A 13528-nucleotide genomic window follows, 5' to 3' on the forward strand; every position below is an offset into this window, starting at 1 on the left:
CTTAAAGATCATACTTAGATTTTTTACGCCAGTTGTGAAGTGCTCCAAGTCTAAACAAGTTTATTTTTTCTAAATAAGAATCATAATTTTTCACTGTAGATTGATAAGCATAAAATTTTTTTTACTCAGAAAGAAATGACTCCCATTGACGGTTAGTCGTGATTCGTCACTCGTGTCGAATTGGCGACGGTCAACATTAAAACGCATGTCGCTCAAACATTTCATATATATCACTGGTGGTTTTAGGAGATTGAATTCAATAAATAAAATAAATTTAAGCATTGTGTTTTTTATAAAGAACCATTGTAAGAGAATGTCACAGAATTCCATTTATAAACTCAATTATCCAAACTAAGAATTTTTGATTTTAAAATATAAAACTATTAATAACTCATATATTTTGCAATAATTTTAATTATATATTATTCACTTAGGCCGACCGCACACCAAAAGAGCAAAACTGTGTTAGTCATCTTTAGTAATTTTTGTTTAAGTCAACTAAAAACAGTTTGACCGCACATCAAAAAAGCAAAACTGTGTTATCGTATTTAGTCACCAACATGTCTTCCGACGAAGAAGAAGTTATTGTCCCTATTTTGTGGTCTTTGTTGATAGATATCGAAAAGAATGAAAAACAAAAAAGAATGTGGGTTCATCCTTTAAATATAAAACGTACAACAAATAATTTAATTAAATGTTTTTTATGTGAATTACGTAATGACGAGCTAAAATTTAAAAATTTTACGAGAGTAAGTCCGGAAACATTTGATTACATTTTGAATATAATTTCTGAAGAAATTCAAAAAGCTGATACCAACTTCAGAAAGAGTATCAAACCGGGATGAACAATTATTAGTCACTTTGTGGTAAGTAAAATTTTATTTAATTAGTAACGAAGTCAAACTGTAGAGGGAAAATTTGTTTTAATACTTATGACTTATGTATTTACATAATAATAATAATAATTAATAATACTTATTTAACAAAATAAAAATATAATGCCATATTTTTTTTGTAGGTTAGTATAGGTATCAAGCCTTTATTTTAATGTAATAATCTAAATTATAATTTAGTACTTATGAAATACATTCAACTTTTTAATTTTTAAATTATTTTGAACATCACTTATAAATTATTTATATGTGTTCTTGATATGAGTTTGAACTTTTAGAAAAGAGAAACTGTGTAGTTTGATTTAATGGTTGAGGCTGAATAGTATGCTGTTCGGTTAGCACATGGTTTGAATATAATGGCAAAAAGTTACTTGTATACATTGATGTTCCTGAAGATGAAGTTTCTTGTTCGTCAAGTAGTTGATCCAGTGTACTTAAAATAGCGCTTTTAAATTTACGTTGATTTTTATTATTGAGCTTTTTAAAATCGGGTATTAAACTTTTTTTAAATAATAGTTCCGGTGGATCTTCAATTGGATTGACTTTTGGAGTAGTTTTTGATTTTAAATAACTGATCATGGGTTCTGCTATCATCTCACTTGCTAGAACTTTTTTATTGTTTTTTGGTTTCTTAAACTTGTGTAAACTTGAACTTTGTTCAAATGTAATTTTATTTGATGTTTACATTAAAAAAAACCATATAATATAATGTAATATGTGTACCAATTTTTAATAAATCAAATATTTTCTAACCAGTGGTGGTCAAATGATTTTGTTATGGGTTATGTGGCTGATTTTTGAATAATATGTACTATTTAATCATTAAAATATAATTTATGGTTATGCACTTATGCCTAATATACATTTTTTAAATTAAGGTAAATTAGTACTTTATTAATTATTTATAACAAGTGATGAGTCACTTAGTATTGAATATTCACAAGCATCGAGTGGGGTAATTCCCGCATATTCTGTATAAGAAACTAAATGTTATATAATAATAACAGCCTTGTTTCTGGAATGAGTCTAGAATCTAAATAATAGTAATATGTATACGCTCATAGGCGTTGTTTTGAGAAAGAATAAAACACAATTTAATACATTAACATTTTAGTACAATATACATAAATTTAATTGTTATAAATATTAAAGAAAAAAAGTCATGGGGGGATCTATACCCCTTACCCCCTCCCCCCTCCCACGGACCATGTATCATTAACATAAATGTTATTTACATTGACGAAAACGTACCACAAGAGATTACTCCTTCCAAAGGCAAGACATATGAAGTTTGTTGAAAGTATTACACGTATAACTATATAATACTTTAAACTTATTACTAGTTTTCATTTCAGTTCAAGATCAAATTCACCAGACTACACAGTGTAGAAGTTCGCGTATGCAGCGCAACATAACTATAACCAATATGGACACGAGTATAGCTGAAACTTTTAGGGATGGGACAGTTTTTGTAACCGGAGGTACAGGGTTTTTGGGGAAAATACTTACTGATAAATTACTTAGATCTTGTTCATTGAAAAAAATTGCAATTCTTGTGAGAAGTAAGAAAGGAGTCGATTCAATTCAAAGAGTTGCAGAAATTTACAATCAATCTGTAAGTTTATTTTTTTCTTGGTTGTCTAATCACACAATAAATAATTATGCTCTACAATATTGTGTTTATAATTACATGTATTTATTATTTTATTGTGTATTAGGTTAGTTTAGGTTAGATGAGGAAAATAATTCGTTCATGTCATTATCTAACGAAAACTACATTGATACGTATTAATTTAGATAATACAAACCACATAAATTGTTATTATTTGATAAATTAAGACACTATAGTGTTATAATGTTAGATTGCATAAACAATTACTTAAGATTTATTGATTAGAGTAAGCTCATATGATATATATACCTTTAAATATAATTTAGCGGTGCATAATTGGTCCATTAACTTTTATGCAGTTCATCATAAGTATTTAACTTAATTTAGTGATCATTAATACCAGTTATCGAATAACTAAAAAAAAGGCATCAAAAACAAAACTAATGATATTATTAATGAACTATTGTACCATGATTTTTACATTCTATTTAGGTACCAATTTTTATATTGTGACACGTACTAAAAATGATAAATAAATGCTCATAAAACTACACAATTAAAATCATTAATAATTCTAAACTTTTAATACAAAATAATTATATTGTTACTTTATTAATTCTACAACAAATTAGTGTATTTAAATAAAACAAAATCCTAATTTAAACTTAAAATTAAGGAAAATACATCTAAACATTTTTATTTTAAATTCAAGATTATACTGTTTGAAAACGTTTTACTAACAATACATAGTAAATAAAATTCTGCTTATAATTATAATTTTAAAATGTATTTATCTATTAAACGGATAATTATAAAACCATAAATTGTGTGTTTTACAAGACATAGACACATTATACAAATGAAAATATTCCTAAAACAACTTTTTTATCATTCAAAATTATAGATTCAAATGTAATGTAAATGGCAAATATTTTAGGTTCCGAGTGGAATGGTGAATGAATAAATTGATTGGTTGTATTTATTTTGTTTGACTCTGTATACACTTTTTGTAGCAATTAAAATGCTTAAATATTCAACGATATCTTTGCTTTAGAAAAGTTAATCTATTTGTTACTCGTAAGGAGAGGGTCAAATGTAAAACAATTAACATTTATTTTCTCAATAATAAAAAAAAAAATTAAAAAAGAGAAGACATTTTTACGGAATAAAAATAGATTTTGTTATTTTATCATAATTCAAAAATGTATAACCTTAAATAGTTCAAATTATTTTCTATATATATATTATATACGGTATAGTTTTTACTCTTTTTGATCTATTTATTGGTAAACATTTAAAATTTTTAATTGTTTTTTTTCTTTAAATTTGGATAAAAAATATATGGTCATATATATATCTATGTTTGCATGTGAAATAATATGATTATTTTTTTCACCTCTTTTTTCTATACTTACGAGATATTATATACTTTTGTAGAGCAGACGTAATTTAAATCTTTTTTGTTGTTGTTAAGATACGGCCTAGTTACGCTAAATTGGACGGTAAAAATTGGTGAAAAAATGTGTACATTGTATATTTAGTGTACACTGTACACGTAGCAAAAACATACGCATATCCATGTTAAAATATTTATTAATAGTTATTTATTAATAATCTTATTTAGAAATTATAATTTTTATTCTGCCCTTCAGAAATTCATAATATTTATCATTGAAAAAAAACTTTTAAAAATTTAATATAATAATAAATGTTGCATAATTATTTCATACTTTAATACATTATGTTCAATATTATAACATTTTTATTTTTTATTATTACATATTGTTATTAAATTAATAATTAAATAATTGTAAAAATATATATAATTGTATGATTATTTACTTTTAATAAATATAAGAAGCAAAAAGTATAGTTTACAAAATTGTAATAAATTTATATATTAAAAAAAATAACCGATAGGGTAGAGGGCTTTCATAAGATACACAAGTATACACTATACAATGGTCAATTTACACGGATAGATTGATAGTTTCGGTAATAATGACAGATTTCATTAAAAATAATAATCGTGTTGCAAAATATATTTCTTTTTATCTATCATTAAAAAATGATCATAATAACAGCTATAATATGGATATGATATGAATGGTTTTAAAATGTAATATTATGATACTATTAATACTCAATCACCTATTATCTTTAACTTATTATTATAAATAATTTCTAGATTGTACGTACAATAATAATGCATATTATATTTTTATCGATTAACATAGACCAATAGTATCTCCCTATACGTATATCTAATCATAAATATTTATTGGGGAATCATAATTTCCTACACAGGGGAAGACAAAGGTTAGGTTAGGAAGAGATAAACGAATATAAACTTTATTTTATATAATATAAGTTATCAAACTGATGATATTGTCATGAAAAAAATAAAAATATCATAAAACGCTTCATTTTCATACATTTTAATATAATATTCCAATAGAAATTATTGAAATTCTCAAACTATTTCAAATGAAGATAGATAAAAATAAAAACTGCGGATATCACACAAAAACGAAAAAACAAAAAAAGTACTCAACAAACAAAATTAACCAATACAATTATGTTAAACATTTATAAGTTTCCAAAATGAACCAGATAAAATATAATTTTATTTTTATTTTTTTATTTTATTAAAATGTATGACAGTATCATCAGATTGATAATTTATAAATTATTACAGTATCATATAAAATATAGTATTTTTATAACTATTGAGTAATAATATATGTAGTGTAGGAATTCATTATTCATTATTCAACTACATTATTCCTAATGTATTATTTTTACTTGCTAGGTCTCGTGTACGAACTTATTCGTCCCATTCATTTTATTATTCAAATAATTTTAGCTCGGCTAGATAAATAAATACATAACAATTTACAATATTTTTTCGAGTTCATAATGTATTATCGAATTACTCATGAAAATAAATTTAATAATGACTGTAAATTTAATTATAGTAGATAAATTGATGAAATTGCGAGAATACCATTAAATCAATATGCTTAATTTCATAAAAAAATATAAATTCTATGTAAAAAAGAAATTATGTAAATAACAAAAATATTGTTACGTTAATTCTAAATATTTTTAGAACAGGTAAACTATTAGTTAAGGTTTTTGAAGTATCTGTAGTATTTTAAAAATATGATAGGAATATTAGGTATATTATACAATTATTGATTATTAATAACAGCTAGAAATATTACATAAAATATAAAATAATATCATAATATTTATGCTAATATAAATCGTTTGTGAACAATTATAGTATTTAAACTTATTTATTTTTTAAAACCATAAAAATAAAAAATGATCTATTTTTTTCTCAGTTATTTTAGAAATGTTTAGAGGAAATGTTGTTTTATTAAAATGTTAATTCTATATGGTTGTTATCTATGTTAGTTACAATAATTCTTTCAAATTTACATAATTTTTTGTACATAGAATTTATATTTCTTTTCAAATTCAAATTTCAACAAGCTATAGTCTTAATGATATTCTGGTAATTTCATTGATTCACCTATTATAGTTGAATTTACAGTTATTATTAATTTTATTATCACAATAAAACAACATGTTTAATTTCATAAAGAATTATAAATTCTACATAAAACAAATTGATGTTGAATTAAAAAAAAAATTTTAGTAAAACATCCTAAATTTTTAAAAATATTTTACTTGGTAAATATTTTTTAATTAGTAATGCAGCAAGTTACTCAACAAAAGTTGCATATTACTCGTATATTATAAGGGTATAGTAATTATTATAATTATAATAGTTTGCTATTCTGATAGTAAGTTATTGTTGTTATCTATCTAAAGCAGCGTTTCTCAAACTTTTTATTCGTGGAACCCCTACTTTTTTTAGCTTTAGCTGTTTAGGTTATTAGTTCGATATTTTAAAGTAATTTTCTTGAAAATGTTGAAAAAATTACTTCAGCTTCACGGAATACAGTTTAAGAAACGCTGATCTAAAGTATAATAATAGTTATTGTTATGTGTGTTTTCAAGATGTTCGATTGTCTTCGAATTGAAAAGCCTGACTTCGTGACCAAGATAAAAATAATTGAAGGAGATTTGGAACAACCCTCACTAGGTTTATCGTCAGATAATCGTGAGTGGTTGATCGAAAATGTGAATTTCGTTTTTCACTGTGCCGCAACAATAAAATTCAATGAAACTCTTCATACAGCAACAAAAATAAATATACAGGGAACAGATAATATTTTAGACCTAGCAACGACGATGAGAAATCTTAAGGTAAATAATATGTAGTATCGTATAACGTTATAAGTTAACTTAAACTTTATAATTTGTTAATTTGTAAAAAATGTAATTGGTTGTAAGATTTTCTTCGCACGTGTCACAATATGTCAGGGTCGATACTTTGGAGACAGAAAGGCGTGAGTTGATTGAGTTGAATCAGTGTATCCTATTCTGACTAGAGTTCTGCAAGTGATACTTTATTCTGATTTTCCTGAAATGCTTCTTATTTCGTTTGTTTAATAATATGTCTCTAATTCTTCGATTGCTACTAAGTCTACATTTTTATTTTCAGGCATCCAGACATGGGACAGAACCCAACCCATACGAATAAATAATACCTAACTAATATTTATCGTTGCAGGGTTTTGTACACGTATCGACCGCTTATTCACATTGTCCGAGAAATGTAATTAAAGAAGAATTCTATCCTGCTCCGATCACGGCAAAGGAGTTAAAAAATATGTCCATTGACGAGATGTCACGTGCAAAGTAAATTTTTTTTATTATAAATAGGTCATCATATTTTTAGTTTTTGATTAACTTTCGTTTGTAAATAATATAGCATTTTAGAAAATTGGCCCAATACATACACATTTACTAAAGCAATCACAGAAAATATGATTTTGAACAATGACAACCAATTGCCGATTTCCATATTTCGTCCATCGATTAGTAAGTGTATTTGACAAGTATAATATTAGATTTTGATCAAATTGTTGAAATGATAAAATTATATATTTTGTTTTATTTGTGGATATATTTTAGTCGGTCACTGTAATACATAATGTTAACATATTATGTTAAATTTGAATTAAATGATATACCAATCATGGTATACAAAAAAAATGATTATGCGGGATGACGGTCTAACTTTTTATTACCAAATAATTAATAATAGTATTAAATGTCATTAAACAATGTTCTTCTTCTTATTTTTTTTTTTTTTTATAATTCTCGATTATTTTGAAAAGTATTAGGAATTTTTTATCTTAAAATTTTAAATCTGATCTAATTTTCAAACAAAAACTACTATTAAAATTTAAAATTAAATATTTTACCTGATATAAAAAGTTGTTTTAGACACAGAATAAAAAAAATATAAAAATAAACATACATCATTGTAAAATAAATTCAATCAACGTTACCTATCTACTAAATAAATATTTGTTAAATATTAGTATTATTATTAAAATAATTGTTTGGTAACCATAATTAAAAAAATATCAAACCCTTATCTCTCAGAATATACAATTATTGATACATAATTTAAGTTAAATCTGAGACATCTATTTCAGTAACCCAATCAATTGTGAGATATACTTGGCGTTTTATTTAGCAGAGCCGTTACCAACTAGCCCACCTATTTTTATTACTTCTATCCTTCTCATAATCTCATAGTTATAAACAAAATCATTTTCCTCACAACATTATAATAATAAAAGTTAAAAAACATATTTATTTTTTCATTATTCTCATTAATTATTATCTAAAAATATGAATATATCATAAAAATGTTAATTTGATAAATAAATCATAAAACATACATACTTATTGATTTATTTAACCTTATGGGGATATCCTAAGTGTGTCCCGTTTTTAATTTTTTCCTTTTTCATAGCCCAAGTTCGTCTGTAATCTTGTCGACAAATTATATTTCATAGCCCGAGTGCGTCCTAGGTCCACAGCTGTCAGCTACAGATAGTTATTTAAGATAAAATAATCGAATAACCCTTTTAAGATACAGGTTTGACGATCGAATATAGTAGTTCAAATGGAAATTTACCATTTATAGTATTGCGCTTAAAATTAATTTTTTATATATCAATTGAGTTATATACATTTTATTGTCGAAAGACCAAATGCGCTCAAAATATTTGAAATACCTAAAGAATACTTATTAATTAGTTTTAATTTTATAACAAAATGTATTCACTAATCGATTTTGTGAGTGTTAATGCTTAATATAAAATAGTATAAATAAATAAATAACACCAAGTTAGGTAATTTACTTGCGTAATCATAACTTTTCATAAAATTTCCTATACTGTTATTAAATATATTATAATCAGTTACTTTAACCAATTATTAATTGATCGAAAAATAGATTTTTAATTTACAAGCATTTTACTGTTTAGATTGTTTATGTTGATGTTGATGGAATTAGATCGAACAACTTTACTTTCATATCTGAAAGTAGGCAAATTTGTATACCATCGCAATTAGAAAACTTTGTTTTAGGCGCAATTGGGGCACCCATGTCCATATAATACTATAATCTTTGTGAAACATTGGAATTGGTGGGGAAATTGCATTTCATTTTAATTTCGATAATAATTGAGTTCCTCTAAATGAACTGGGACGAACTAGGGCTATGTCAAAAATATGACCTTTTTTCCTTGGGGCGAGCGCGGGTGATATTTAACAATCTCTTTTTTAACGATGACCAAATTTACTGAAAGAGAAACATTACAGTTGGATGCGTCAAGTTAGAACCTAATCCCGGTTGGTTGGATAATATTAATGGACCATCTGGTATAGTCACCGGAGTCATAGCTGGATTTTTAAGAACGATACAGCTTGATAAGAATAAAATCGCTGATATTATTCCAGTTGATTATACAGTGAACGCATTGATCAGTGTTATGTGGGATACAGTTAACAGGTATGTTCTTATCTTCCCCGTACAATTTACACAAAACATTAAAATTTGTTATCATTTTTAGACATCAACATTCAAATCAAACGAAAAAGGTCCCAAAAATATATAATTACGTTTCTAGTACTGAGAGCCCGTTGACATGGGGTAGATTTATTAAAAAAATGCACGGTCATTATTTTGAAGTTCCTCCGCTGCGATCGATGTGGTATATATTTTATATTTTCTATACCAATTTACTAATTGGCACAGTTCTGAGAATTTTACTACATAAGATACCGGCTGCATTAATGGATTTGTTATTAATTATATGTGGTAAACCTCCTAAGTAAGTTTTCAATAACAATTTTGTAATACATAATTTATTTATATATTTAACAATAGTAGGTAACTATTAAATTTTAAATACTAAAATTGTCTTTTTATAACGATGTGTGAGTATATTTTTACATTCTTTTGATTTGTTTTTACGATTAAAAAAAAAATTGTTTTTATTAATACATTTGTATATTTATTTAGAATGTTGAAAATGTATGCAAAAACAGAAAATATGATGGATCTGCTTAAAGTATTTACTACAAGACAGTGGTCATTTGACAACGAAAATACAAGAAAACTTTGGTTATCATTAAGTAAAGAAGATCGTAACATGTTTTGGTTTAGCTTGGAAGGATTCAACTGGAAAGCTTATATACAAATTTATTATTTTGGGATCAGGAAACACATACTTCACGAAGACCTGAGTAATACAGAGAAGGCTATATCGAAAAATAAAAAGTAAAGCATATATTATTAACTTTAGATTATTTATTTATTATTATTTATTTTTTTTTTTAGATTATTCTGGTTGCATAATTTGTGCATTGTTCTTATTATTTATCTCGTAATACAATTGTTGTATTGTATGTTTATAATGTAATGCATACCTATACACATATAAATCATGATTCTATAATACTTCTGCAGATTATTATCATAAAGCCAAACAGATGACATTTGAAAATTTGAAATGAATAAATGTTTAATACATCTTAATTTTATTTAGTTATTATATTTACATTAACCAATTATGTTAGTATGAATTATTCACTTGTAAATAGACTAATGTTATATTTACAATGTATTATATAATATATATTATGTACTATACAAATTTTAATTTATTGTCAATAGAAAATAAAACTATTTTACGTGATTAGTTCATTTACTTAAATTAAAATGATTATGATCCGAATTATTTTCTCATATTAGTTCTATACTTATTAGTCTTACATTGACTTAATTTAATACATTTTGTATCCTGATATCTTTACGTATTCATTTATTAATATATTTTTTAAGTGTATGGTATTTAATAGTTTAATGTAATTATGTATGTTATTATTTTTTAAGATTTTGCAAGTTAAAAAACAACTTAAAAAAAGTCTTTAATTGTTTACTTAACGTTTTATTTAATGATTTATTTAATGACTTAATAGAATATTTAAACTAACAACCAGATGAGCGAGAATTTTTTTTATGGATTATCATATGAAAAATAATGTACATGTCATCAACCCCACTCATTCAAAATTTTTTTTTTTTCAAGTCAACATTTAGAAATCACTTAGCAACAATTTGCAATTTATTTATATTTTAATTAATTTTAATTTTTATATTTTATTTTTGCATATTTATAATTGTAATTATAAAACTAAAGTTAGTAGCAATTTTTCTTAAGAGGTTTGAAGTTCCTGGGTTAAAGTAGGGGGGGAAACTTCACGCACATATGAATCTCAGGTCGAAAATCACATTGTTTGGGTACGGGGTGAGACTGGAGACATGCGCGAATTTCGAAAACGTATTTTGCGGACAAAATATTGGTTTGCAAATTTTGACGATTATCTTGCAAAACGTTGCTAATTGGTTGCTAAATGATGGTTCAAGAAAAATTTGAAAATGTGATTTCAATGATATGGGTTGGGCTGGAGACATGTGTCTCCAGCCCTACCCTAAGTTTTTTTATTTTTTTCGATTAAAAAATAGTCTTGTAAATTCTGAAAATATACTTGCAAATTGTTGCTAAATGACTGCTAAATTTTTACTTGAAAAAAATGTCAACATTTTGAATGGGTGGGGTTGGGGACATGTACGTTGAAAAATGGTATTATTATTTTTTTTAAATAAACTTATTTATAATTATAAGGAATTTTATATAGGTAATTTATTTACACAAATGTTTTTTGTAAAGCGTACAATCTGTAATTATTATTACAACAAGACAAGTATGCATGCGGAAATATATAATTCTTAACAAAGGTACACAATAAAAGCAGCCACCCAATGGCGGACACTTTATAACTTGATTAGGTTAATTTTAAAATTTACCTATCTATATATATACAGAAATACATGATATAAATATTTATTATACACTGCTACTCGTTTGTGCGAGCGCATGTAAACTTTGTCTCAAGTACCTTTTTTTACTGTAAACTCCGTCAGAAAAAAAAACAGGTAAAATGGGTTTATGTAAGCTCCGCCACTGAAAAAAAATCAGGAAAAATTGAGTTCATGTAAACTCCGTTAGTGAAGAAAATCAAGTAGTAGTATAAAATTAATATGATATATTATTAAAAAAAAATTATAATATAATATAATATCATATCGTTCACTTTAAATATTTAAATCATAATAAATAATCATTATACATAATAATCCAATATGTAAACTTAAATTATGTGATACAATTTGTAAATATTGTAAGTCTTGTATTACTCAATTAGTGTACCTATTTATAGCATCCTGTAATATTGTCATTTTTTTTTTTTTTTTATTTCGAATTTTTTAGTTTATTTATATGAGATATACCATTTAGTTTTATATAAGTTTGGGTTTGAAATTCGATAAGAACTTTACTAATAATATGAACATTTGGTTGACTTTTATAAAATTAATTTCTTAGATGACTATGAAAAGATTCACAGGCATTTGTAGTTTAAAAAAACTGGCGGAGTTTACATTAGATTTTTTATTACATTTTTATCTTAACCTGTATTCTGGCGGAGTTTGCAATCGCCCGTTTGCACACATTCAACATTTTTTACTTGTAAATCGATGACTCACTTGCGCACAACGACTTCACACATGTGTACAAATCGTCACTGACTGCAGTACAAATTATCAAATATTTGATAGGAATATAACCTCATAATGGATTGTGTAAATGATATTATTTTGGATTTTCCGTGTTGGCACACCTGATACAGTTAGTTTCATATTCTCAGAATCTCAGATTATATTTTGGAAAATTATATTGACTCTTACAGCAATTTTCCACCAATCTTATGGGCTTGTGAACCAATCAACCATTCATAGCGCAGAAAGTTTCCATAAACATTATAATAGCAAATTCTATACACCACATCCACACATGCATCGAGTCATTGATATACTTATGCAAATTCAAAGTGAAAGGCAGTTCTAAGCCTATTAAAGGGAGAAAGAAATGTGCGTAAAAGAGTTCTAATACTAGGGATTTTCGTCACAGGTTGCCGAAATATACGTGTGCAAACGAGTTGTAGCCAGTAATAATAATAATAAAAAAATACTTAAGTAGCGTTATAATTAATATATTATGATAAAATTTAAGTACCTACTTAATGATATGGTTTGACAAATCGTTTTTGCCAGATTCGTTTACATGGGAAATTATTTACCATTGAATTTAAATTTACCCCTATTCTATCATATTGATCCACTCAAATACTCGTTGATGAGGTTAACTTGACACGTACTAAACAGTAGAGCGATAATCTACTTATTAGGTTTGAGAGCAAATGTGCCTAAGAAATTATCCTGTAAACTATTATTCTTTGTTAGAAACTACATTGTGATATAGCAGCTTACATACCAGTATTATTTATTTTTAATGCCATAAACATTGTGAAAAAAAAACAGGTTTTATAATGAGTGTTGAAACAAAACAACTTAATTTACAATGTTTAATATCTGTTTATTGTTTCTGAATCATTTTATATTATATATCTCCCAAAAATCCATTTTCTATATAAAATTTACAGTTGCGGTTTCAACGAATTT

At 25.4% G+C, this 13528-nt stretch overlaps 1 protein-coding gene across 1 annotated transcript; it reads left to right on the forward strand.

The window, feature by feature from the left end:
* The first annotated feature begins 442 nt into the window (after nt 1–442).
* LOC132929450 (fatty acyl-CoA reductase wat-like) lies at nt 443–10496 on the forward strand. The gene is made up of 9 exons (XM_060994808.1): nt 443–866; nt 2249–2508; nt 6538–6786; nt 7154–7281; nt 7355–7464; nt 9265–9454; nt 9516–9776; nt 9968–10225; nt 10286–10496. Exons 2-9 carry the CDS (start codon nt 2293–2295, stop codon nt 10365–10367), a joined length of 1494 nt encoding a protein of 497 aa, XP_060850791.1. The 5' UTR covers nt 443–866; nt 2249–2292; the 3' UTR covers nt 10368–10496.
* Nucleotides 10497–13528: the final 3032 nt, after the last annotated feature.

The sequence above is a fragment of the Rhopalosiphum padi genome, chromosome 4 (genome assembly GCF_020882245.1).
Source record: "Rhopalosiphum padi isolate XX-2018 chromosome 4, ASM2088224v1, whole genome shotgun sequence".
NCBI lineage: Eukaryota > Metazoa > Arthropoda > Insecta > Hemiptera > Aphididae > Rhopalosiphum > Rhopalosiphum padi.